Below are 27785 nucleotides of genomic sequence, written 5' to 3'. Positions count from 1 at the left end.
TGATAGGCGTATATCATCCGTGTTTGAAGAGTTAGAATTTCAAAAAATGAGAGAACTTCATGTTTGCAGGGCCGCGAACAGGCAGCGAAGTCAGTTGCTCCCAACAAGCATATCATTTTCATTCATCTGAGATAAAATTATTCAGATTACATTTCAGTGTTTTATAGATCTAGAGTGCATTGGGATTCGAGTTAGCACTTCTTGATGCAATATTCAAAACAAGCACCAATTTCTCCAACTGGAAGTCGCTGCTACAAATCTTGTTACAGAATCTAATTGTCTCTCCCAGCATGCACAAGAGAACGATGAATGATTTTAATGTGCCTTCATCCGTCTTCTCCTTCGATTACAGCGCACCGATATGATCAGAGCTCGCGACCCGTGTTGAATAATATTCCTTTCAACTGAGATTTTATCACTATAGGACTTTTTGAAGTTAATTGTTTTTTCAACAACATTGGTTTCATCTGAGTAAGCGCCAAGACAACCGAAGAAATTAGGCAAATCATTCGGAAGTCACGTGATTCATGCACTCTTATGTCACGTGATCTTTTATCTGCAATGGCGGCGAGATCTGAATTTCAATTTCAATCGTAATGCTTGGATTGCACAAATCAAAGGGAGTTGGCGTTTTGATAAAACAAGAAGTAATTTGTAGTTTATCATGCAAAAGCTGTGCTGCGAAGTAGAAAATGCTTTTATATCCAAATTACGCTATCAGCGGCGAACACTCCAGCATTCAGACAAGCATGAACTGATCAGCATTTTGTCGGTACTGAAGACGCCTTCGATGACTACAAACGGAAATTGACGAATGTTGGATGACCAATACAATTTTTGTTCTATAGAAGAGGTCTAATCACTATGGATGGCGAGGTCATTACCTTCGTCCTCGGTGTTCCCTGGGGCTCCCTTGTTGAGTCCCCTACGATGGCAGACGAATCTTGCTAAATACAAACTTGGGCACTTTACATTCAGCTCAGCGAGAAATACGATGGTCAAATGGGAGTAGTGGATGGACAGAGATCTTAATATCCTGAGAACGCTGATCAATCGGAACTCAAAATGATGACATCCTGGTTAAGCCTGGTATCTCATGGCTGAAGAGGCTCATCAATGGCGTATCATCTGGAATTATGAAGTTGGGACCTTACTTAGAATTCAATGCAGGGTTCCATTACGAAACAGATGATAAATGTATACCTTAATATCCTGACACAACGAATTTAGTGTGATTACATCCGCCTGCTATGCAGAGCAGGTTTCAGATATTAAGGGACGAACCAATAAAATTCACCAGTTCTGTGAAAGCAGTTACGATTTTGATTGCTTATAAATAATGCTACATGTATATATGCCGCGCATTATTACCCCTGTCAGCCAGTAACGTTTTTATCTATACACCTACATCTCTCCCTTGCAAGCATATATATCTTAAAGGCTACAAGGGAGATAATATAATGCGCTAAGTTCATGATCATCATTGTGTCTCTGAACTGGTGTGTGGACAGTTGAATTAAGATACAATAGATTTTGAGAACATGCACTTATGACATACTGATCTGTGTGTCCCAGGAACAGATAGTTTGCTGCTTTTGGGAATTAGTCCGGATCGAAGATGGCAGACGCCGATGCGGACCACTGCAGAAACTGAACCAACAGAATGAGTAAAACCAACATTGTCCCAATCCTCGTTAAATGTGCTCATCCGTCATTCAACCCAGTAGTTAAAATCATCCCCAGCCTCCAGCGAGAGATAAATATAGATGCAACTTGGTGTTAACATTCACGGCTGGTGATAATAGCCTATATATCGAGCCCCACTGCCGTAAAAGAAGATGAGGTTAATAAACAACCAACGCATGGGATACATTCTACATGAAGGAGAATGGTAAGGCATGGACATGATCATGCATATGTAAAGACCTTAACGGGATTGGCAGCATAAAATGTTGGCAGATAGGGGACGGTAGAAAAAGTTTTTGCTTTGATGAAGTGTAGAAGAAAATACAAGACATTTCATGGTTCCAACCAGAAAGCGTGGTTTTCTTCTTCAAATGGTTAGAAACAGTATAGCCTGGTTTTGAACATTGTTGACATCTTGGTTAAGTCGGGGGATATTTCAATTCTAAATGTCCCGTTCAAACTAGTAGTTGGCCGGTCATCACTGCACGTCCGAAACCGAAATTCAAGATGGCCACCTAACCGCCATTTTGTCCTGATCCGTATCAATGTCATCGTGTCCCTTTCTCTTGTCAACGTCTACACCTTCACATGTCCATGTAGCTATGTAGACCATATACGCCAAAGGAATGAACATTGCTGACAACATATGGAAAAAAGAGAATGTCATCATTAATTCAATTTGTTGTTGTTGAAAAATTCCCTGATTAAATCTTCCATCGCGCAATAAAAACGCGGACAAATTGCAAGCAGGCGAATTCCAAGGTAAGCTATTAACAGGGGTATAAAAACCTCTCTTCAGATGTATCAAATTCATGCAAAAATTAATGCTTTCCGCCTCTAGAATCCTGATTATGAATATCGGTATCAGATCTACTTCGTGACACGATTGTAATTCCCATTGGAGGAAATCGACCATGTGATCCACTGTCACAAAATTACACTTTGGGGAAATGAAATTTACATTCGCTGTTCTTTCCTTGTTGATACTGTGTGATATGTGCGACAGTAAGACAGCGAGATCATGATGCATGCATCTCAATCTGTCCGCAAAATGGACTTCAGCGTGCCATTTGTGTCATTTGCAAACATAACACACGTAGAGAGCAAATATGAACTGTGTACTGGACAGAATTGTGATCGCATTCAGTGGTATATCAACGGGAAAGATCATGAATCGCATGACATTTAGGAGCTATCGAGAATTAATGGAAATCCGGGAGATGCTTTAAGACTCTGGTCTTGAATTGGTTTGTCCATTAAGTGGTTGAAAGTGATCTTGAAGGATGGCAAACATAGCCGGGCCGAAGGAAGCAAACACGGTCATATTGCATCTGCATGTACAATTTGATTGGTTCATAATGCATAAAAGATCCTGGTTTAGTAAAGGTCTGCTGTTATAACTGTGCTCTTTTACTTTGGAATACCAATGTCTACAATGTGATTAGGATCATGATGACCATCAATTAACACAAACTCCCAACAGGGACTCAGCATGATGAAACGAAAACAAGGGGTCTTTGATAAGGCTTGTTGGTGGTACCTCCTCTGCTGACTGGTAATACTGTCTAACTCAATAAGATAAACACTGACCCCTGACAGTCACCACCATACATTCTAATCAAGCCAAACTGGCCACACTTTGCTGATGTCTATCGGCCATTTAGTGATGAGCTTGTAGCTAGCCATGCTAATTAGGGAGATCACAGTAAGATCAATGAAGGATAGCATGATAGAGACATGGTGATTTATCGTCAGAACACTCTCTATCACTCTTCATTTCCTCATTGCGTTGATTGAAAACAATATATTGCTTTGTGGGGGAAATTGCCATGTCAGATCACTCAACGACAAAAAGCAACCAATGCTTTGACACCACGAGGACTGATCTAGAAACCTATACGGCTACAGCAAATGGCGACTGACCATGCGACTGATCGTAGTTTAGGACAAGCTACCCCCTGCCGGATATAACTGACAAGTGCTGGACCTCACCCCAAATAGCTAGCTACCACTTCTATATATTTACGGAGTTAGCGTTCCTCTCTCATCTCCCTACACTGTCTATCAAAGCGGCCTCTGGGGATTGGAATCTGCTGTGGACTCCATCGTACATGCGAGCACTGGATCTACGCACCTCTGTGTTACGGGCCAAGCGGACCCCGTCGAAAGAGGGGAAACATTGGAAAGTGAGAAAATCTATAATTGATGAATACATGCTAAACTCCTCGCTAATTAAGATTGCTTTGACTCCCAACCGGCCTGACCTTACCATTAATATCATCTCCGCCATAAAACATTGACGGCCAGGTCCCGAGCCTAAGAGCCCCATCCACCCAGAGGGAACAATAATCCCTCCAGCTGTCGATTACGAAACAACCAGATACAATTTGCAAAGACTGAAATCAAATTTTGCTGAATAGCAAATCGAGACCCGTTCAAATATTTATAAAATCCTAGTATCTGCAGATACAATGTGATTTGATAACTTCTAATTTAGCGGTCCTTTGCGGCACAGATTCGGCTCAACCGCCCGGTGGTTAAGTACTGTTGGTAACTTGAGGCCACGCGAAATGACATCTCACCTCGCTGTAACTCTGCTCAAACGGGATTAAAAACTTTAGTTAAAAAAACAGGAGATAAAAGGAAAAAACATATAAGAGTAAACTCATAAAGAGTATCCGATTCGACTCGTATGCTTTTTTTGTCTTCATCATAAAACCAGTCTTTATGGTGATTAACTCCCTGTGGGATCTCTTAAGGCAAATCATTGTGATTATTATGTTCCTCAGATCAAAGGCAGTCAATTAAGAAAGCACATTGTTACCGCAGGAAATAACATACGGGTCACAATAATGGCCGACAAACAAAGATGGCCGACAAAACTAATGATAGCGTCAGTAAAAACGAATCGGGTACAAGGTGCATTAAGTCCTAACGCTTCTATTGTTGATAAAGTTTTCTGTCAGGAGATAACGGTTAGTTAAGCTGTCGCTGGCGTTTGTCTCGATTAACGCCGATTAAGCAACTGCAGGGTTCCGATCCACCAGCTCTGGCATGAGATAAATTCTCGAAGACCTGACTCCCTGGTGTCACCGCTGGCATTAGCTCGGCTGATTCATTTCGCTCCACCATCTCGTCTCACCTGTTCAGCACCGGTGTCTCACGGTTAGAGATAATAAGATTATCAGCGCTAGTTAGGGACCATCAAATCACCGCGGATACTGGTGATGTGTTTTTTATGGTGATTATCAAGATCAATATGGTGTTATCTCCGCATTAATTGGTGTGGCTACTAAATGATGAGTCATTTTGGCTGGTCTTTCGTCTAATAGCAGCACCTTCAGACATCGGATAACAGTTCCATGCACCTGCAACTGGTTGCGCCAATGAAAAGCCAGTCTTCATCTTGTATAATGCACGCTGACTTCCTGCATCTTAATCAAGAGTGCTTTGCCATAACTTTTAATTGGCAGCAGTCTTAAATTATTTTATGATGAATCCATAAAGCTGAAGCGATAGATCAGAAATTAATGCTGGATATTTTTCCTGGATCCTAAATGTCAAAACACGAACAGAAGAATGAACGTGGTATTTTGCTGTGACGTCTTTACACGATTTCAGATTGATGTTCCAAATCTTCTTCGAGGATTACGAATTATATTTGCAGTTGTCGTTTTGATTGCCTCTTTTAATGCCAATTAAACGTTACATTCCTTATACGATTACTGATACTGTATCATTCTATAGCGGCATCTTAGAAGCAGAAATGGGATAGAGAGTTGAAGAAGGCTTTAAATTAACCCTGTGTAACTGTGGTCCTACGTCTGTCTCCCATCTGTAACACAATGTTATATCTTCCGTTTAACAAGACGACTCATTTCTATGACTGAAGTGATGACTTGAAAACAAAACCCAAATCTTAACCCCACTGCCCCCACTATTCATCAGGGGACAGATTCCAGTTTACACAGGTTGTCCAGAATGAAGACAGTTAGGGTATTGCTGCTTAAAGTGACATGTAACGGAGAACGCTATGCCTATTTGGACTCGCCATCCTTTCGGAATTCTTTCTAGATCTGCATTAGAAATTCATGGTGCCACTTTAAACACTCGAAATATTCGAACAATAGCGATAAATTTGACTTTGATGTACCATCCCTCCACAAGTAATGATGCAAAATAATCAAGGCATTCAAACCAACAAGACCATTCAACATTTTTTCCGTCTGTTTCTCAATTCACACAAGCTATTGGAGATGTTTGGAATGTATTTGTCATCGGCACAACTCTTGAAATCGTAATAGTAGAAAAAGCGAGCCACAAAGCATTGATATTCGATAAAGCGTATCATATCTCTTAAAAGGATTACAACACTATGAATATCGGATTTCTCTTCACCACTTTTTATTGCATAGAAATCTTCATAAATCTTTCTAATCTTCAAGAAACGTCTATAAACTACAAATACTGGCAGATATACGAGAATTTTTTTTATAAAGAAATGCATAAAAATGTAACATTCATGATGCGGTATACAAGAAGTACTTCGATTCTTTCATCTGACAACTATTACTATATAAAAAGCCGTATTACAAGAACGTCTAATGGCTTTCATGGTGTAACAGCAAACCCTTTTTTAGTATCGGATGTGCAGTCAATCTAATCTATACTGGTACCGGACAGGTCTTAGTAATCACGCACTTAGCTTGTTTGCAGAAGAAACTGAAGGATATCTCTCTATTTCAGAAACAGTTTGAGGCTGTCACGTCTGAAGTTCGTACAAAACCTACTCTGTTAGTGAACCTGATAGCACCGTGAACTGGGTACGGCGTTACCTGCCAGCATGAAGCACCAGCTATAAAAATCTAAGAACTGGCTTGTTGCATGGTCCAAACCGCCATCTTTTTTATCCTGGCTTGGCTCACAAATTGCTCATATAAAGACTGCATGAAATAACACTTGTAATCCATCCATCAATGAATGAACACTTGTAATACAGTTTACTGGAGTCAATCGTGGTCGTGTGACAGTGACTGCTGTAATCCCCGAATCATGCTCGTGGGATGTTTAGGAGAGTAATCCTATGACCATGTACTTTGCATATTGCCTTTGGAATTAGGAATTACGGCCTACGTTCAGAGTGCACAGGGCATTCATCATAAGCTACGGTCCATCAATAGTCGATTCTATGAAATCAGAACTAATGCGAAGCAAGGCTTAAAAGCACTTCTGTGTATATCTAATGTACTATTTAGCTAACAAGCCGATTTGATAAAATGACAATTCGCATGAATCTCAGATGCAGATGGGGATGCACGAATCACCAGCCGTGTCCCAAGACAATAATAATCATTACTAAAAGCATTTTGAGAATGCCATGGACCATGACTTCAATTTCTTTCCTTGAAACAAATCTCGGCTAACACACGAGCCCATGTAATTTTCTAATTGCATTTCCCATTGAGAGAAATTACAGTTTATGCCTGAAGCATCCATTACATCAGAACACTTGATAGAATAAGCTGAGTCAGTCGCTGATCTCAGTGCTGCCTGCTCTTCTCTGTGCTGCCGCCTCTTCCCGGCACGTTAGGACACCCATCTATCAGAGTGGCTGTCACTACGACCTCGAATAGCCATCAGTTTAGCACACTCCTCTGTCAACCAAGGAGTCGCACATCTATGACGTTTTACCCGATCTGAGCTTTGGCATCGGACCAACTAGAGCCTTAATTCACTTTCTCTTTGATTTATTAACCCATTAGGGACGGAGTGCAGCTATACTGTCTCTGAAATAATGCGAAGTGGGATAGGCCGGGAACGAAGGTCCTCATTATGAAGAATATAAGACTAACATGTAGCCTTGGCAGTTGTTAGAACTGGTGGGTTTATATTCCCCCTTAGGGTCAAAGCAGAGTCGCCTAGAAAGAGCAAGAGACTAATCGAGGTTGTGATGGGTAGAGATGGCGGGTAGAGAAGATTTCGTGGGCCACAAACGGCTGCGTCGAACCCGAACCTCATCTGTTCTGCTTCTGTACATGTATGTCTGTGACTGTATTCCCCGACCAGTGCTTTATTTAGCTTACTCTGTTCGAAACCAGCGATCCCATGTGAGCAGCTATTCAGTATATATGATGATGAATGAGAGAACATGGATCTGTGATCTGTGATATGTTGGCCTGTCTGATGATAATCTACTCGTCTCTCGCCTGCTCACTTTGTTACTAACGGAATCGACAAAAGATGGGTATATAATGTATGGTCTCTGTAACTTCATTATTCATATAAGTTTCCAATCATACGTGATCGCCTGTCTCGGTCGCGATTATATAGAGTTCCCACTTTCGTAACGTGTCATTGTTCACTTTTCATGCATGACATGACGAACGAACAAGTCATTTCCAAAGCGCGGGCTACGATTCACGATGTCCAATTTCACCCTTACGTTTTCAAGCCTAAGTCAGTAAGCTCGTGACAAGTGAGACATGACTGCTAGAACTCTATATAATCGCGGCCTTACCACTGTTAATTCACCATTAGTTTTACTTTTTAGGCCGTTTACAGTCAAATATTTGATCGACAGCTCCCTTATCAGTCACCACGGTCCTTCGGATGGTTCTTTCTGTAACACATGGAAGATTTGAAGGAGATCGGCTCTATTCGCGTTAGAAGAAATCCAGATTCATTATTCTCATCAAATTATGTAAAGCAAACTCAATTACTGATACTCCAGTTTCCCTTGGATCGAAGCTATGCGTTTATTCTCTCCGCGGGGCATTGTAAATCTGATTTTATTCTTTGTGTTTGAACTACTGAGACGGCAGGTTCGACGTCCATTAACCACAACAGGGCGAGTTGAAACATACATGATTTGATTTTTCTTGGTTACCTTATCCTCCGTTAAGACCTTCTGCATTTGGCATATCGTTCTCCGGCGAATGATACTAGCAACTGGGCAGAAACCTCTGTCATAGTGTGACATAGTATCATATCTCACCATTTGCATAGAATTACCCACACTACACCGGCTATCCCCGCATCATTTCAACAGGACGATACTCCATAAGATTAGCCTATGATGAATGGGTCATAAAGGTGGACTTTTATGATTTCGGTATGTAATGTGTGCTAACACAGATTGAAAGTCATCAGTGCGGCCCAGATGTGACATAAAGCCATAAATATTGATAATGTTGTCTGTAGAAGAATCTATAATCATAAGGGGATATCATAGCATGACATTTCATAGTAAGTAACATATAAAGTGCTATTGTGCTGAACCTGTCTACATTGCAGAGCCATAGTCATCTTTCAGTGTGGCGACCGTTTCTGCACTGCCTCCAGTGCATATGAAAATATATATGAACAAGGATCAGCGGAGTCTGGAGTGGACATGTCTTGTCGACTGATATGATCTACCAATTGGTATATGAAGCAGCCGAATGGAAAAGCGTCTTAAATGTTGAATAATGGCCTATATCCACTCTTAGGTACTTGAGAATATGGCAATGTCCACAGCGGGTCCTTGACTCATGTGAGAGTAGCTCTGGGACGAGATTGGCCAGGATGTGTAACAATACAAGTATCCATTCCTATAATGGAAGTCCCCAACAAATATCTAAGTAATGGTCGGTTCTGCTGAGATTTGGCAGTTTTCGCAATCCGTACGAAAGACGTAGTACGAATGTCTATAAATGTTGTGTAAGCAAATCTTGTCATTTACGTGACAGCCGTAAGTCATCGTACATACACGTAGGAGGAATCGGGGAACTTTCAACAAAAGTCTTCAAAAAAGACATACTTCATTCTTCGTCGTTCGTAACTCTTCGTAAGGCTTGCCAGACCTGCTTTAAAATGATCCATCACGTCATACAGCATGTACATGGTTCTTGTCCTCTTCCGGCTAGTTCCTAACAGTATCTCGTAGATTGCTGGAAGATACCTTTTGGTGTTGAGATAAAGCAATATCAACGTTCTTTCTATGCCAATGATGATTGTGAGAACCAACTAGAAAGTGCCTTCTGCATTACATTTACCCATCAGATAAAAGACACGATTGCCTTGGAGGCAAGAGACACTCGGCAAGCGAAATCGTTTCTTTAGCAAGCGTGTTCTACTCGTTCCGATTGGTTGATGAGCGGTTTTTAATTTCAGATGACAACAAGTAATTTCCTGTTTGAATTTGTTGACTAGTTCCCCTTCTTTGCTTACTCTAGTCTATACCAACAACACGAGATGCTCGGAAATGGTATTACAAGTGTGGTGCCGTTTCATAATCTATCAAACAACGACAAATCGACTTGGATCTTTGTAGATTTTCTTCAGTACACATCAGACTTGTCCATACCCCACACTCAAGAAGTGATTTAAGGAGATGCACTTGCTCGATCAGCTGAAGGATCTTACTGTAGCGCTGTTGACAAGAATTACTCATTTCAAGCCCCATTTCAGAAATATCATCCGAATATACTACGTCGATGTAAGCTGCGTGAGGCTATACTTTGTCCATATTGGACTCTTGTCTTTGATGTGCATGTGTTCAACTGGCTTGATTCGTTCTGTACCATTCTGTGCTTAATTGGAATGATGAGTAATTACGACCTTTTAATTTCAAGAAGCACATCATCTCGTAAGTGGTGTTTGGCGATTTTTGTGTTGATGATACTTTTGTTATCACAAACTCATCATGATTACCAAAGCTCTGTGACTGAGCTGATCATCTGACAAGTTCGCTTTAGAAATTACATTCCTAATTAAATGCGTAATTGAGAAGTGGTTTCTCATTTCAAGTAGCATCGCAACTCACCAAGTGGTTGCTGGTGAAGTGGCTGCCGTAGCGCTCTTCATGTCTTGATTCAATGGTAGCTTATCATCCTGGTCGATTCTCCAGCATCCTCAGAGGAATGTTTATGAGTGGTGTTTAGTCAACATGACAAGATGAGGAGAAAAACAGAGATGGTTATATGATTTATAGACTTCTAACATTGGAGAGTTAACATATCATGAAAACAGTGATTTGTTTTCCCTTTATTGGTGTTGGCTCACTTTCGAATGAAGAGCTGTCCTATTACTAGGCAATATCCTGGCTTATCTGAGAGTATCCGACCAATTACTGCAATCCGATCGGTATCTGCTATTCCTTTTCCCTATTGAATTTAGTCCTGTCCTATTGAATTTAGGCGTACCGGTACAGACATAGCAACAAATGAGCTCAGTTGACAGTTTCTTCAGGGAAAACACAGTTCTCTGCTTCTTCAATGCCACGATCTGATCAACCATTGACAGCACTGCATGTCAAGCCTCGATAAAATGTTTCTCATCTGAACAGTTTCTCAACGATGTCTGTCGTAAGTGCGATTTGCTTTTGGAGTTTGATGAAAACAGGATGTGGAAACCATTGTCGGCTGCATTACGGTCTACCCGACCTGTTCCCGGTGCATTTCGGACTTTGAGAAACACTTCCGCCTTGAAAGGCTATCCATGTCGACAATATGTCTACCGATAATGCACAAAGTGCAATTTGGGTCGTTTACAAAAAGTGCTCTTGAAATGGTCCGCCTGCCTGCTGGTCTCAGCTTTATACCACAGGGTACACAGGGTGAAGGAGCTTCTTGACTCTGGTACTCACCAAGGGAAATGTAGCAAAAGCCGTCAGGAAATGAGTAATTTTGCACTTCTCGCTGAGAAGCTGCCGTATATCACATTTGTTCGTCTTTTCCAGCGAATGATCACTCGATGATGTCATCATTGGCCTTTCTTTCGTATGGTAGAGTTTTTGGCGATCTTATTCAAAACATATGAAAGAAATAACCCCTCAAAAGTAACTGCCGTGTCTTGGTGGCCTTGAACCACCGTGAAAATTGTGGTAGCGGGCTTCAACTCCTGTAAAAAGCAAATACCCAATATGTTTATTGTTTTCAAGGTTTTTCTTGCTTCAATCTCAGCATCAATCCAAAAAAAGCTACAAAACGTCGGCCATGTTGGGTAGTGTCGCCTTTTGTCTGCTTTGAGCCGAACACATTCCTCCATTCCAATTAGTTAATCAAACAAGTAACAAAAGCTTGCTCTATGACTTCACAACATGATGCAACATTTCTCATCAATCCTGTCATCGTTTTCTCTTCAGCGTCTCTAAAAAACCCTGCATTTGCATAATGATGATTGCATGGTTTGTTTTACTTGTTCCGCCATTTCGTCAGAGAATGTAGTTAATAACGATGATTGATAGTCTCCATGCATCTTCATGGCATCTGGTTTCACTATTTTGATAGTTTTTAGCAGATTGATTTCATCAGGCGCCACGTGTCGATTTCATAAATGAAGCTGACAGGACGCGAATTGAAGAATAATAATGTTTAGCTCATATGCTGCTTTTTATAAAAGTGCATTTTTTATAGCATAAATTTCATGATAGTAGTCCATTCGATCATATCAACCGGCATTTACCACTGACCTCAGCACATTAATTTGGACCTTCCTGTCAGGTATTGACCAATCAGGGGATGGAACTCCCAGCTTGACTTTCTATCGCCATTCACATAACTTCAAAATCAGCAATTGTGAGTGGTATTCACATCATGTCCCATCGTAAATACCCCAGTTTTTACTGCTTTATATGGAAACTCTATTAAATCAACTGCTTTTGCATTCGTTCGACAATGTTGCCCTCGCATTGGCGGATGTCACCCATGAGCCATTGTGCCAGTTCATCGAATCGTCGTGACCTATCTCTTCTTGGATCTTGAACAGCAATTTCAAACCGTTTGCATATTAATCTCGGCGCCATCTTTGATCGATACGATATCTAATTGAGCCATGACTTTTCGCTTTCTTGTGTTAGATCAGGAAACCTGTGTCAATGGCGGATGCAGCTGATATAGCCATGGTTTTGATAAGCTCATGGCCCTGATAGGAACAAATATTGAGATTTCCTGCAAGCAGAGAGAGTAATTCTCTAACAAATGCTATCGCTGTGACAGGCGCCGTAAGTCAGTTATGAATGTTTGGTTTGGTTGGTCATGATCTTATAGATATAAATGGTTAGCGGAAACCGTCGCGGAAACATGGACAGGTTCAGGGTCAGCATGGATTTGTCAGGATACTGGGCGAGTTATGGTCGTATTGGCCAAACGTTGACATCGATCTTTCTTTTTTCAAAGTTCAGAGGCGGCATGTTATTTCAGACAACACAAATATTTAGTAAAGGCTTAAAAGCCCTTGTCCATTATGACAAAATTAACCGGTGAGGTTATTCACTGCCGTGCGCGAAGAATTTCTTTCGCCAACTGAGGGACACCAAGTACAATGTAAATCCGGGGTCAACCTCAGGTCTCCCAGCAATGGCTCGTTGGTCTAGAGGTATGATTCTCGCTTCGGGTGCGAGAGGTCCCGGGTTCGATTCCCGGACGAGCCCCTTTTACTCTTGTTTTACCCATCTGAGACCGGTTGATTTTAACATATCTGCAATACTGAAAGAAAGGTCATCCGGAACATGATGTAAACTTTTACCACCAACCCATTGTTTATCCAAATCGAGCCTTTTGAATGAAATTGACGATCAAGGTACATAATATCTCCTTTTTTCAATATTGAGAACAGTATATTTCACTTCTCTGAGGCAGATTCATGAGATGGTTGTCAGTTTCACTCAGCAGTACGCTGTCCATTCAGGTTGTGCTCGCTTGATCAGGGCTCCTCCCTCATAAGCTTCTTCACATTCGATCAATAGCATACATCTGACAGGAATCCCCTCATCTTTGTCTCTTAAACCATTACATTTGTGATATCCTCAGTTCTTCCCTTGTCAAAGGGATAGACGTAAAATGACTGATTTACAAAGGCGATCAATTTGAGCCTTGATTAGTGATCAAGCACTTCACCAATCAATAAAGTCAGCTGATTTGACGATCTGAGGACAGTTTACAACTTCAAAGATCTACATGTACAATACAATATCATCTTGAAATCGTTTTCATTAAGTCACCAAGAAGTCGCAATGAACTTTGATTTGGGATGCCTTCCAACACCTCGCCAAGCATGACAACAACGCGTAATCAGTGCACTGAACTGTAAGCCCGATACACGCCGCATAAATAATCCAAAATACGCCATGTGATTGGCTGATTCCTGTTGTTCACAACGTCGGTGATGCAGAATCTAGCGCTTCTGATTGGACGATACAATAACATCCCAATATGCTTCTTTCGAAAGTCCCTGACTGAGCGTGCGTGATGGATGATGGCAATTCATTCAAACCAACATCGATTTTTCAATCCCTGGCCACATCTCTCACACTTGTATGAAAAACGATGATTCCCTAATTTGTCATTTGAACAAGCTTTATAAGTGAGAGGGATGTCTTTCTTAAAAGCTCAACGTCAAACTGCTTTTGTGTAGGAATAATGTTAATCGTTATCTGCCTAGATGGCTGATCAAGCCTGTTAAATTGACGATGGATGTTCTATTAGACGCCGCCGTTGATACCACAGGTTTGATCAATAGACATAGCATTTGAATGCTTCTCTTTTGGCTGAGTATTGCACATTTCAAGAAATGTCGATAAAGAATTCTTCACAGACATTATCAATGTCATTTTGCAATGAGAATAATGGATATTGTTGGGTGAAAAACTGAGCATGGACGTTGTCTTTCTGAATGACATCCTCTGCTCGTCGTCTAAGCTTACCATCATATTCCATTTGCTCATATTGTCAAAGCAATTGAATTCAGATTCAATTGACTCCAGGGGATCGAACGCCTACTCTACTCTACTGTAATATTGATATCCATCTATCTGTCTTAAACTTCAAGGCTTTTACCCATAATTTATGGTTTCTGATCATGGTATTCACATTTATATCCAATTACCTATCGCTGATGGGCCTTTCTTCCGAGCAGAGGCGGGTGGCAATCACATCAGGTGAAATATGGAGATTACATGGTGCTTCTTGCCTTCTCGGGTTGGGTGGAGTGCTCAGAATTTAGTTGAAGGAAGGAAACGTCTGGGTAAATGGACGAATATCTTCGTTCCGGTAAAGGTACGAGCCTAAGTGGTTTATCATATGACAAATTAACCCTTAACAATAGGTAGCTGTGTAATGTTTCACATCCGGCATCATTCAGAACTACTTTTCACAAATGGGTCTATCGGTGATATTGTGATACGGTACCTGTGAACGACCTTGAACATGTTGAAGATGTAAACAATACGCCAGAGTCAGGCTCATGGCGAGTTGGACCTGACTTTACCTCAGCAGAGACCAATCTGAAACGCAGAAGGACGCAACCAAGGACGATATACAACCTTATGATGACAATGTTACGGCGATACCAGTTGACCTTGACCTTGAAAAAGCCAGAACGATAAAGATGAGATTTTAAGGGCAGACGGTAACACTTCGGGTGACATCAGATACTAAAGATCCGCTTGCTCCCAACACCCAGCGTCTGTTCCTAGGCTGATACTGCGTTCAATTTCTTGCTCTGGTGGTTACACTGGTTGACTAGGTGATGGATTAGGCTACCTAACGAGTGCTCGCGCGGAATAATCACCTCACAATAAACTCCACCGTTTCTCTCTTACCCCGGTCTCGAACTTCGTGACAAGGGATATAGACACTAAATCATAAACAGATAACAGCAAACCTTTTCCTGCTGTTGGGATTTGCTATTTTGTTGCTGGTCTAACATCTTGCAGAATGCTTCAGACTCATAATTTCCTTATCATTACGTTTGGAAGTGCCCCGCTGGATGTCGGATATTGAGAAAAATTGGCGATCAGAAAGGTGACAAATACAATGTCGATTGAAGGTTATGACCTTGGGGTGATAACTTTCATCCTGTCTGAAAAACTGACACCATACATATGACCTGCCGCTTACTTTTGTGGGCGAGTCAGTCAGGCCATGATCGATGGGGCATGCTACCTGCTGTTGTAGCGGTCTATTGATCACACAAGCCATGAACAGATTTGAGGACGATATAGTGATCAAAACCTATCAGATTGCTTATGGAATTAACCTTGAAAATCATCATAGATCAATGTCAAAAGAAGATCAATTGACGGCCTATTTCAATATATCATGCTACCTGAGCTGCTACAGCTGACAGGAAATCGCTTCATTTGATCAATCAAGGAATCAGAGGAGTCTGGAAACCATATGGTGATTGGAACCCCGACCAATATCTACAGGTCATTGACCACGTTGAGTTGCTTATCATATTGACCTTTAAAACTATCGAAAGGCAATGTCACAGTACGAACCACGATCATGTCTTACAGATTATCCCACCTGCTTCTGTCCCGTTATCGATCAATTTGATCAATGAAGCCACCAGAAGGTGGTTAGATCTTTCGATAATAAGGTGATCCGAGCACTTACAAACGCCAATACGAGTATCTACAACTGCTTGATCTTCAAAATTCCAAGAAAAATAACATAATAAATCGGTATTGTCAAAGTGATCTTGTCCGTCATTGGAACCGAAGTTTCTCGATTTGTTTCCCAGATGAAGGGTGCAAACGATGATGGTGTGTTGTGTGCGATGAGTTAGAAAAAGCTAAGGGACTATCGGCCAACGCGATTTAGCTTTAAGGTGTTGACATTCAGAATAATCAAGAATGTAACACAGTGCACTGGTGAATTAACAGGAACCATTTTATGTCATCCTATTCCTCTTGCTGTCGCCATCAGATCAATTCCTCTGTGAAATCAAGGAATCAGATTGCCGGTGCCTCTCACCCAAGTCACCGTTTGAGTTTCACTTATTGGTTAGCCGACGGTATCGGATTTTGAGATCAGTTCTGGTCACAACTTCATCAATCAACCGCAGGTGTTGTCTTTGTTCGACGTGACCCGGCAAGTATGTGTAGATTATTAATGTACTAACAGGGTATTTGGGAAATTAAACTCTTGGTTGAGAAATCGTAAAATGTAACTCAGGTGATCGGCTGGTGCAAATAACTTTTGTAGAGGTTGCGAAACCTGCCAACTTATCTCAGCTCAAACACATTGCTTTCTAGAAGAGATTGTCACTTGCCCTGACACTAATATTTTCCAAAGGCAGATGACCTGTCGGACACAATAATCAATCATTTTAAGTTCGTAGTTTTGGCCGAATAAAAATTTGATGGCTTGCTAATGGAAAAGAGGAATGAAAGCTTCATCTCGTGGGGAGCCAGAGGTTATAAACAAACAGATTGCACGCAATATCCGGACAAAAAACACACCCATGCCAGGACTCGCATGGCCTGGGTCTCGTAAATCACTTAACAGAATACCCAAACTGAATTAGCCCCATATCGCAAGTCCCCACACGGCGGTATATCTAGCCACAACACTCTGCTAGTCGGCTGCGAAATGGCCCATTACATTTAAGACATAAGCCTCGGAACATGACTGATAGCTAAGCAGATGATGGCCGACACGCCAGCCAGATTTCAGCCATCCCAAGCCGACCTTAACTCAATTTCTGGCCCAGCTAATGCTCCAGGCCTCTACTCTATAAACTAATCATGGTCATTTGAGTGGGTTTTGTCAATAGTACCGCGGAGATTGGCGATGTTTTCTCCTGGTTGACCACAATAAAGCAGGTGATTAGGTAATGGGTTGACAGACTGGTGGACCACGCCAAACACCCACAAGGAATCTATCAATGATCAAACAAGGCTATAGTATAGATGATGATTGGAATCACATCATTTTATATCACATGTTATAGCTTAGTCCAACATGACCAATGAGCATCAACATGGTTTGGTGAATTGAACACAGATGACAAGCATTTGATACTTCTATAGCACACCCTCAATCGCAGTTGAGTCAAAACCGAACGCCGATATTTGGCATTTCACTCAGTAGTGAAACAAAATGTCTTCTTTTATGTAAAACTTGAAAACTTGAAGTATCTCAAATCACTTAATCAGACTAGGCATGACCAAGTCGAGCGATGTGAACGAAACACTATCAAATCTTCCGAGTCATTTTAGGCTTTTTTGTGTCATGAAATGGACTATAGACTACACCCTCGTTTTGTCACTGATTACAACTCAAGATGTCCTTCACCCAACCAACCCATCTATATTCATTAACCTGAGGAATAAAATCTTAACTAAATTATTGAAGATACCATCAGTATGTATTGCAGTATACTTGGCCGTTGGCAGGAACTACCCAATCATATAGGAACATATGAATATTTTAACTTTTGTTATTGTGTTTTATTCCTTGAGGGCATGAAAGACGTACAAGCATGAGATAATGTCTAAGAACAGCTGCAGTCGACCAGGGCAAAGTTGATAAAAAGCATGTACTATAGTGTCGAGGCCTGGGCATAGTCTATTACACTCACCAGGAGGTAAACTTCAGCCAAAGAAATATTTCAAGCGGTAAAACATTTGAAATAATTTGTGAGATGACAAATCTCTTTCATGAGACGACGTTGATCAGTAAAAACCTTATGTTAAACCTTATCGGCTGAAATGACGGCAACAGTGCAAACTCATTCATTATAAGTCTTTCAAAAAGTTGCTGGCAGAAGAAGTGATCCGCTGTTGTTGAAGGTTCCATGATGTCAAGTCATAAGTCATCACCCGACAATGATCTCATCCTTCTGCCTTTAACTATTTCAGATAACACGTATTGTTGCTATGCAGCTAAGGTTGGCTGTGAACTATCGTCATGCTAATGCAATCATAGTTAACATGATTGCCTCTGGTTTGCCCCGCTACAGCGGGCGTAGTAATATCCCTGGACATGCACCAGTTTAATTCCCAGTGTCCATGCAGTCCAGTTAGACATTGGTCATATTAATCATGTGATATTTGATGAATATGGCGGCCAGTAGTGATAGAAAGAGATGGCCACTCCAAATGATAAATACCTTAACTATTTCTGTTGTATCCTATTCGTATTCTGATCACTACTAGTAACAATAACATACGGCTTTTGCAAGAACTGCACCGTGATGTACTTTTTAGGAAGACCTTTGTCTTCTTCATCTCGTGATATGCCGCTATTTCAATCACGATCACGACATGTAGAAGCTTTGTGAGAACTGTCTGCAGAAAATCTTTTCATCGACGACAGGACCCGCCACTGTCCTCTCGCGGAATACAAATGAAAATGGGTCTGTAGATAAGCCTTCAGATAACCACTAAACTTCGTATTGGCCTTTCCTGGACAGATCGTAGCATCCGTTAAGGTCGCTTAGATGATCCGGTCGGACCATTATCGCTAACTTGTTGGGCGTGAACGGAATACTACTAACACTAACAGTGCTAAATGGTGATTAGTAGAGTACGGGAATACATTACATACATTGTACAATGTGTACGTTGGTTTCTGAATGACCAGTCGTCACAATGTAGCCTATGCCTGACTGCTAAGATGGTTCTATAATGTGTTTCCTGATTTGAATCGACATGGTAGGACAAAGATCTGCCTGGAAGACGGGATGGTAATCAAGACTGCACTATCACATGATACTGTGACAAACTTCGACTAGCTCTTGGCCGGAAAATTGATTTGCCGATGAGCACATGTTTACCACTGGTAGAAAATTTAATGCCAAAGTAATCAATGGCCAAGTTTCCAAGAGCTCGTCTAGATCAACTGCGTTATGTGACTGTTTCACATTTTCACCTTTCTCATGTTAGGAGGCGATCTTCATCATTGCTTGCTTAAATGAGCTAGTGAATGCGAGCCTATTCAAAAATATTGTTTTCTTTTCGCGAATAGAAGTGTCATATGCGATATGTCCGGTTTGCCGCATATCCAATTTGCCGCTACATTTACCACGAATGCGATTTTCCCTCATAGATGATAATATCATTTGGCACGATCAAGCAAAGGGGGATTACTGGCTTGTGTTGGGATTACCTGAGGTCAACTGTTAGTCCCAGGTGAATCTTGGCGACCCATGTCCGATCCTCGGTGACTGGTCAAAATATGTGTGGGTGCATGTCATTGGCTGCATTCGTGAAGATTGGCAGGGCAAGTTACGTGAGTAACTTACGAGCAAGAAAAGCATCGGAGCCATGAAGCCTGAAGAGTTCTGCAAACTTTGTAACAGCAAGAAACATAGGGCCAAATTCATAAAGGGCATTTAAGGGTCAGACGTGGGTAACTTCTCTCTAATCATTTTCAGGGCCTATTGATATTCTGTGAAGATTTACATGACGGACCTGAACCTGTCTATTCAGTAGTTAAACGCTGTTTTGCGCTAAACGCCCTCTATGAATTTGGCCCATAGTGTTCATTACTATGTTTAACCAGAGTCTTTCAAGAGCCACATTCGTGAAGCCAAAGCCTTCACGCAGCCTTTATAAAAATGTTCGATATAATCTCTAGCTTGTTAGCAAAGCCATGCGTGAAATGAACAGGATAGGTAAAGAAAATAGCGTTTATTTTCTGATGGATTCTAGTCACAGCCAGGCAAACTGGTAAAATAGTTCCCTGATGATTGTAGAATGAATAACAATGCTCGGGTAACGGTCTCTGCCTATGATAACTGCGGTAATGGTCTGAGATGATGAGGCGGTAATCATGGAGGGTGAGCATTTCTACAATGTTCCCACGGAATGATCGCCTTGGCAGGGAACGGATAAAGTTGCAATGACCGAGTAATAGAATGAAGTTGGAAACTTGTTAACGAGAGAGACTTGTCAGTATGGTCGATGATGTACGTTTCAGATGAAAACTTGGAAGGCGAAGAGAAAGAACTTGATCATGAGCATTGAGCATGAACTACACGATCTAACTATCTTACATGTATACAAACTTGGGATCTTCTTCGTCTTCTTCTCCTTCTTCTTCTTCGGCGTTCACAGTCATATGAGTAAGTATGCGTAGCACCTCTCTTATGACGAAATCGGGCAGCGGCCTCCGTCTTCGGCGTGCTAGCTTGGGATAGGACTGGTGAGAGTAACGGAGTCTCCATACGCAGGTGGGCCTGCACACTGCTCCACATATCAGGAGAGTTTTTCTTCTCCGAGACTGGTTGCCTACCAAGCATGAGGAGGCGTTTCTGTAATCATTCATGGATTTTGCAAAGGAGCAAACATCATCGATTCAGTTCTCATTGACGCCCTGCATGATATCGGCCTTCATGGGAGGCGTTTATACAACCGCACGCTTCACGGTGACCTGAAGACCTGAAACCGTTGCCACGCTAGTTAACCCAGCTTGACGCGGCCATTGCCAGCCTCAATCCCCCATAATTCATCAGTAATGGCAGCTGGGTTTGTTCCGTCTGTCAAGTATAATTATATTGGCATCGCCAGGATCATGTCAGGTTATACGCCTCTTTGTTTAACTATCCGCAAACTCAGCTGCATGTTGTCTTTGACCAGCTTCTTGTTAATGAAGAAATGGTTTCTCTTGTCGAATGTTGGACGTTCGTCTTCTAAGTGGCTGAAGTCTGACATCTGATATCTGAATTGACGATGATACCCATGGGCATAAAAAACATTTATTTCCCTGAAACCCAAAACTCGAATAGAGAAAAAGAGATTCTCACAGTCCCTGCGGCGCGAGACGAATCCACGATCGAAATATTTCCACAGGCGAAGAAAAAAAAATTCTCCAAGTATGATTAACCGCGAAAAAATGGTAACTAGTTGCTAATCTCTAGCTTATCAAGTAACATACTGCATCTTTAGGGTCCATGGGGGAATACTTCAACATAAGAGTTACATTTAGCTTGATTAAACATGATCGGACATTATGTAATTCGTTAATGAATGGCCATGTCTTCTGGGACTCATTCAGCGGAGACCGCCGCCGTGCCGAGAAAATTGGATTTGTTGCCAATCGAAAAGTTTCTTCGCAGCAGCCGCGGCAGGCTGCATGCGAGGATTAGCGACTCGGAACACTATAGCAGGCGGATAACAGGATTTCATATTTCTCTCGTCTATATGATTACCACAAAATGATTCCTTTGAGGATTAAAACTCCTTGCAATCAAATTCAAAGTGGTACTATCTCTCAGTCAGACTGGAGCACTTTATCAAGCCCAATATTGACATATTCTTTAAATGTTGACACACAGAAACACACTTAACCTATGATACGCTTGCTCCTCTCCTCGTCTAACCTCTCGCGAGCAAAGCTTAGGCTTGCGAAATTGTTGTTTGTGAGTAGTATTCTCCACCCGTCCAATTTCCTTTCTCTGGCCTCACTGTTGACAAATCTAAAACCTTTCTCTCAAGTCTCATCGGGAAAGAGGACTTCAACAGGTCTTCCTCTTTCCCCACCGGAACTATCTTCTTCTTGAACATCCCGCAAGACTTGACGGATATCATGTATGGATGTTCAGCCTTCACACTCGGCAGTGTTGAATGTACCTTGCAACTTTACTGACATATTGTGTGTACTGCGATATGGAAAGACATGTGCGTTATGATACTGTCACAAGATACTTGTTTTAGCGTTGAGGTGTATCAAGATGTTCTAGCAAATGACATGAATGAGGAGAAACAATGAAACCGATTGCGCTTGTGATCTTGTCGGCAACTTACTGGGGAACTGGTCCATAGTACCCTTGCGGCAGACATTTTTGCTAGCAAGACGCTTCTCTTGGCTACAAATCAGTTAATTCAATGCACGTAAAATCCTAAAATACTGAATTAGTTCAATAAAATGAACTTTTCCCTGGAGATGTATCTAAACCCAATCATTCATTCTTCAAAAGAGATTATGATAGGTTAATTACAAAACACATTAATCATTTTCCCTTGAGAATCTTAATCTCGGTATATGATATTTTAACGAGTTTACCCCAGATTGACACAGTGAATAAATCGTGTGACTTTGATTAAGTTTCGGGAAAAAGCAAATTTGAAATGATCGTCATCGAAGCAAAAGAAGGACATTATCCAGCCGGTGGCGTATTAACCACACGGGGACTCCTTTTCGCTACCCATAAGTGCCCGATAGGTGGCCAGTGGTGTAGCCCCGCGCTATTTCGTAGTCACGGGCCACTCTCTGAGATGAAATGCAAGAGAGTGATTGAGCGAGTCTAAGATCTTGGTATTCCACTCACAATGCTGGAGTGCGTCCAACCTCACGGACAACGATCAAAGCAATAGCAGCTCGACAAATGGAATAATGCCTTGAGTGTCACGGATTTGGTTTTGCCATAGTTATTTCTAAGACAAATCTTCACTCAAGATCTGCCATACCATCATCCCGATTAAACTCATGGTCATGTATTTTTCTCTTTTTAGGTGTGATCTTTGACCGCGACAGCTCAGATATCCAGTATCCCTTCAAATACACAATAGGCCTACACAATAACAACGAAACCAAGTCAGCATTCAAGATCGACGTTTGGGAGGAGTTTGTGAATATACGTAATAGTTACGAACTAGGAAATGCAAGTAAGTAACGTTACAGGCTGGATGTTTAGATGAGCCCATTGACTAACACGTATTAATTGACAAGTCGAGGGCATTTCGTACCTCGAATGCTGGGCTGAAATGTCAGGGAAGAACTTGAGTAATTCCCACAAAAAGTGTGGGACTAGCCAAGGAGAAGTTTTATTAAAAACAACGGCTATAATTTATTAATTGCTGTCATTTCTTGTTATTAATTCATTATTGTGTATAAAGTATTATCAATTTTATCATTATCATTATCATCTTCGTGCGTGAGGACCTGGTATTAACCAGTAACTGTCATGACATTTGAACATGCCGACGTTTTTTAATAAAAACCCATGCGACTTAATTCGCTACCCCCTTCATCGCGACATCGCTCTTAAGCACTACTTGTACCAAAGTGGATTTCGAATTTGACACCACGCGAGATTAGAAATATTGTTCCGAATATCATTCCTAGATACAGCGGACTGTTGTAGTGTAGTACACAACTTGTGGTGGTCTCATCAACCATATGTCCACTATCTCGGCCGACGACTAAGTGGATTCGGGATTTTTCAGTCATGTGATTTTTCCGTGATTTCCGTGAATATCCGTGATTTTTGTCCGCGGAAACTATGCAAGATGACAGTTGATAAAGATGTACTTGCAGAAAGGGAAGTGTATTATACGCGCCGGTCACCGATCCAAAGGTTGACCGCGCTCAACGTTACTTAACTTCCACTCTGGGGCCAACGCGCCAACCACTGGGCCATAAAGGAATTCCCTCATGGCCGGCGAGTTAAGCCGTGCCATATACCTGGGGGTACTATACAGGAAGCGTCTTTACTTCGGCCTTCTTCATTCGAGAGGCTATCCTTTGGATGACACTGGGTTGTCATAGCTTAATATACGCTCATAAGTCATAACTGAACTATCGCCACACTGGTCATATCTAATCCATGACCATTGTGAAAGGCACCGATCAACCAATTTAACCATTTGCCCCATTGTGATCCGGAACCCTTTAAGTGACAACCTGGGCGCGGGATTTATGTGGCCAGGAGAAAAATGTACCTACTCGTTACTACGCCCCACCACATGCAGTCTTATACTAATGCTGATCTCTGAGGATTTTCGCTGGTGTTGCGAGGCGGTTTTTGGACGTGGCTTAGTGCAACATTCCAGATAGACCGACAGTTACATTCCGTTCTAGTGAATAGTTTGTCCCATATCTTTGTAGTATGCAACGAAACAAAGAAAGGCACCTTTGCCATCCTCGGTGCCAAGGACCTGCTGTCCTCAGATGTGATCCAGTCTTACAGTCGGACCCTCCACATGCCTTACCTCACCATCGGGCCGGTCCCAAACGAGAAACCATTCAAGAACGAGTTCATCCTAAACATGCGGCCATCCTACACCGCTGCCATCATTGACCTCATCAAATACTTCAACTGGACCAATGTCCATTATCTTTACGACAACTACGAGGGTGAGTATAGTGCAATCTTTCGTTTAAGGCAGACGGGTCATATGTACATTCCTTAGGAATGCTCGTGCTGTGCATTTGGATCTTGGACTGAATAGCCATCACCAACAGAAAACAACGCAAATGCAAGACATTCTCTGCAAATGCCGGAGGGTGCACCCTTAGTGAACGCGTCGTCAAATAACTGGCCTCCGCCTTCTGTTGGCAAGGCTTTCATTTTAAAATATGGTATTGGAAAGATAAACTAACCAAACTATTTGTATCTTCATAAATACTCAACGCCAACAGATCACTTAAATAGCTTTGGTTTATCACCAGGTTAGTCTCCAAATACATTCTTATGTTTCTCAAATGCATTCTAATTTTAGATATCGAATTTGAGATTTCAATGGGATTGATTTTGAAAAAATCCATTTGAATGGATAGAATTACAGCATTAACAATTAGTAAACCATACGTTAGATTGAAACATGATTGACATTCAGAGATATGACAGTTTTACCTGTTTGTGTATCCCTCACAAATGCGACTCCAGTTTTCAATCGTTGGTGTCCCCGTGGACAGGAAGGATACCGCCGCTTGGAAATGTTTGCCGTTACAAGTCATTCACAAACAAAAAATGACAGGTTAGCGACTCTCTTCAAATATTGACCTTTATTTGGCCACAGGCTTCCTTGATTGGATACAACTGTTGATTGGTTCGCTCAGCTGTCCAGGGATACCAATTGGCAAGCAATCGCTCAAAAAATATAACACCATTTGCTGGTTGTTTACCCATTTTCTCTTCCTTTGATACTTGATGTTTATTCTAGTAAAGAGGTATACCACTACCATCGATCACTGTCCAATGTATCCTCTGAAAATGTTGGCAAGTGTTGTTTCAAAATAAAATGACCATAGAGGGGAAAACGAGATCCAGGCTAGGGGGGTTGTGGTTGATGGAAGTTGGTAGATAGCTTGGTTGGTAGATGGAAACGTTGGTAGGTAGCTTGACAGTGATGATCTATCAGTGAGCAGATTGTTCGTTTGCTTTTGTACATGATCAACTGCTTAGGTTTATAGAGCTTCAGGCCAAATGAAACTTGAATAAACTGGTCAATATCCTGACATCCTTTTGTATCTAAGTGATAGCGGCGTTCCCAGACGGGTCATGTCTAGAGGCCACTTAGATCAGTCTCTTCACATGCCCGTCACAGACGAATCCAATGGCCATGACGGGACGGGTCGCTGGTGACAAAGGAATATTTAAATACAAGATATTCTCAATGTTTCCAAGGATATCGTTGTTACTCAATCCCTTCACAAGTTATACTGTGAGTAGAGTAGGCCTATCTGCAATCGGCTCCCAAGAGGTTCTCTTCTATCACATTGCAAAATTTTGAAAATAATTGAGAGTAATCTATTGGAAAAGACGTTACCATCCTCATTACTGTTGCTTTATAGCGGTTGATGATGACTCTCTAAGACACTAATCCTAGCTGACGTACACCATCCGTGGCAGACACTAATTAGTACAGGCTAAATTAGATGATTCAGCCCGATGCCGATATTCATTATGAGCCTCTGCAGACGCGTCAGAGCCAATCTGGAGAGATTGTTTGATGGAATTAATCACGAGCGGACGATAATCTCAATCAGTTTAGTTTGAGGTGATATTGCGTTGTGCGGACGGTGATAGGCGCTTGTTTACAATTGGATTCTGCTCTAATTGGCCTTGACCTTGGTGACAGTTGGTCGTGATTTTGTTCGGCTTAACGGAAGGGCATTCACCCAAGAAACTACCAAGAAATTACTTAGGACATTGTACAACACTTTTGCTAGGATGACCAAATAGTTCATCAACGACACATATTCTTTATAGAAATTCACAAGATGGGAACCTCAGAATAGATGTCAAATACACGGCTTTAAGCTAAATCTGTTTTTGCTATTGTTATTACACATCTCAATAGCGCCGCTCTTGTTTCGAACAATTCTTCATCAAAATGTAGCCCGGTTGATTCGAAACCTTCTTCACACTGACTTCCTTCCTTGTACAGACATAAGAAAGGATCTACCATACGTGCCGAAACCACCAACTCCAGCCAGAAAAGCTAGACCTGAAAATGGCCATTAGCACCCTGGTATATGCATCCGCAGGGTGTCTGGATGTCGTCTTCTGATGATGATGATGATGACATCCACAGTGGAACCATTCATCGCCTTCAACAACATCAGACTTGATTGAACAAAGGTCATCGTGACCGGAGGAAATGGCGCTTATTGTTCGGATGCAGGAGACATGTCATAGCGGAACATTAGTTGGCTCCCGTGATCATATTTCCTGACCGAACATACACACCACACTACACTCGGTGTCCTTTAATCAAATCATCAGAAGAGTCTCCCGGGTACCACATCAGAAAGATTATTAGAATATATACACTGATAAGAAGAGAGATCTGTCATACTTTTTTCCTCATCCTGGCGATGGCCAAGGGACAAGCTTGGCTTTAGTACAACATGAGAGATCTTCTCCTGATAACTCGTCTGCTCATGGGACCGCCAAGGCATACAGGTCACAATTGAGGTGTGATACAAGTTTACACATCAACCCTTGAGTGTCGAGGGAAAACCTTTCAGTCAACAGATTTTGACAATTCAACACCTGGTTGGTCTTTGGTGGTTTCCATTAAGAGACTAACAGGGATGACTTTAATTCTTTAACACATTATCAAAACTGTCATAGCGGCCAGTGTTGGCCCTCATCAAGTTGTAACGACTTAATAAAAGCATGGAATCTGAGGTTGCGAACTGTGTTCAAAGGGAACGTTCCACCCAAAAGGTTTCTTCGGAATGGTAATCTCATTCGAACAGTACTCTGACTCTGATTCGAAAGAACAACGCAATTGCAACAACTGCAGGTGTCGAGAAAATGGGGCCAGAACTTTTATTGGTTACTGTCCAATTTGTCAACAAGCAAGAGCAACTTATTAGAAACATCTCTCGTTTCCCCAGACGACTACGAGCAGACACGGTTATCAAATTGAATTCTAGCATGTCTTGAGCCCATTACACCAATCTTGCCACCATCGACATGGGAGCATCGGGTACCGATTTAGGAGCCTGTTAGTCAATAGTGTTCGATGTTCGTGTGGCTGAATCCATTGGAGAGATAAACGCCGTCTTGGATGGGATCGAATAGTTGGGGGAATTAGCGTTTGATTGTGGCCAAGATGTATGTTGTTAAATCGAAGATCGTAGTGTGGTTGGACA

At 41.7% G+C, this 27785-nt stretch overlaps 1 protein-coding gene and 1 non-coding gene across 6 annotated transcripts in view; both read left to right on the top strand.

The window, feature by feature from the left end:
• Positions 1-27785, top strand: part of LOC135494125 (glutamate receptor 3-like) — a 58278-nt gene that overhangs the window by 17805 nt on the left and 12688 nt on the right. For all 5 annotated transcript variants that reach the window (XM_064781914.1, XM_064781917.1, XM_064781918.1 and 2 more), the window contains exons 2-3: positions 22910-23062; positions 24285-24533. In XM_064781914.1, the coding sequence (XP_064637984.1) occupies positions 22910-23062; positions 24285-24533 (402 nt within the window). The remainder of the gene's footprint in view (positions 1-22909; positions 23063-24284; positions 24534-27785) is intronic.
• Trnap-cgg (transfer RNA proline (anticodon CGG)) lies at positions 13025-13096 on the top strand. The gene has a single exon. It is a non-coding gene; the product is annotated as a tRNA-Pro (tRNA).

Source organism: Lineus longissimus, chromosome 9 (assembly GCF_910592395.1).
Source record: "Lineus longissimus chromosome 9, tnLinLong1.2, whole genome shotgun sequence".
Lineage (NCBI taxonomy): Eukaryota > Metazoa > Nemertea > Pilidiophora > Heteronemertea > Lineidae > Lineus > Lineus longissimus.
Note: the sequence above shows the minus strand (reverse complement) of the source record. Positions and strands in the feature narration are given on the sequence as shown.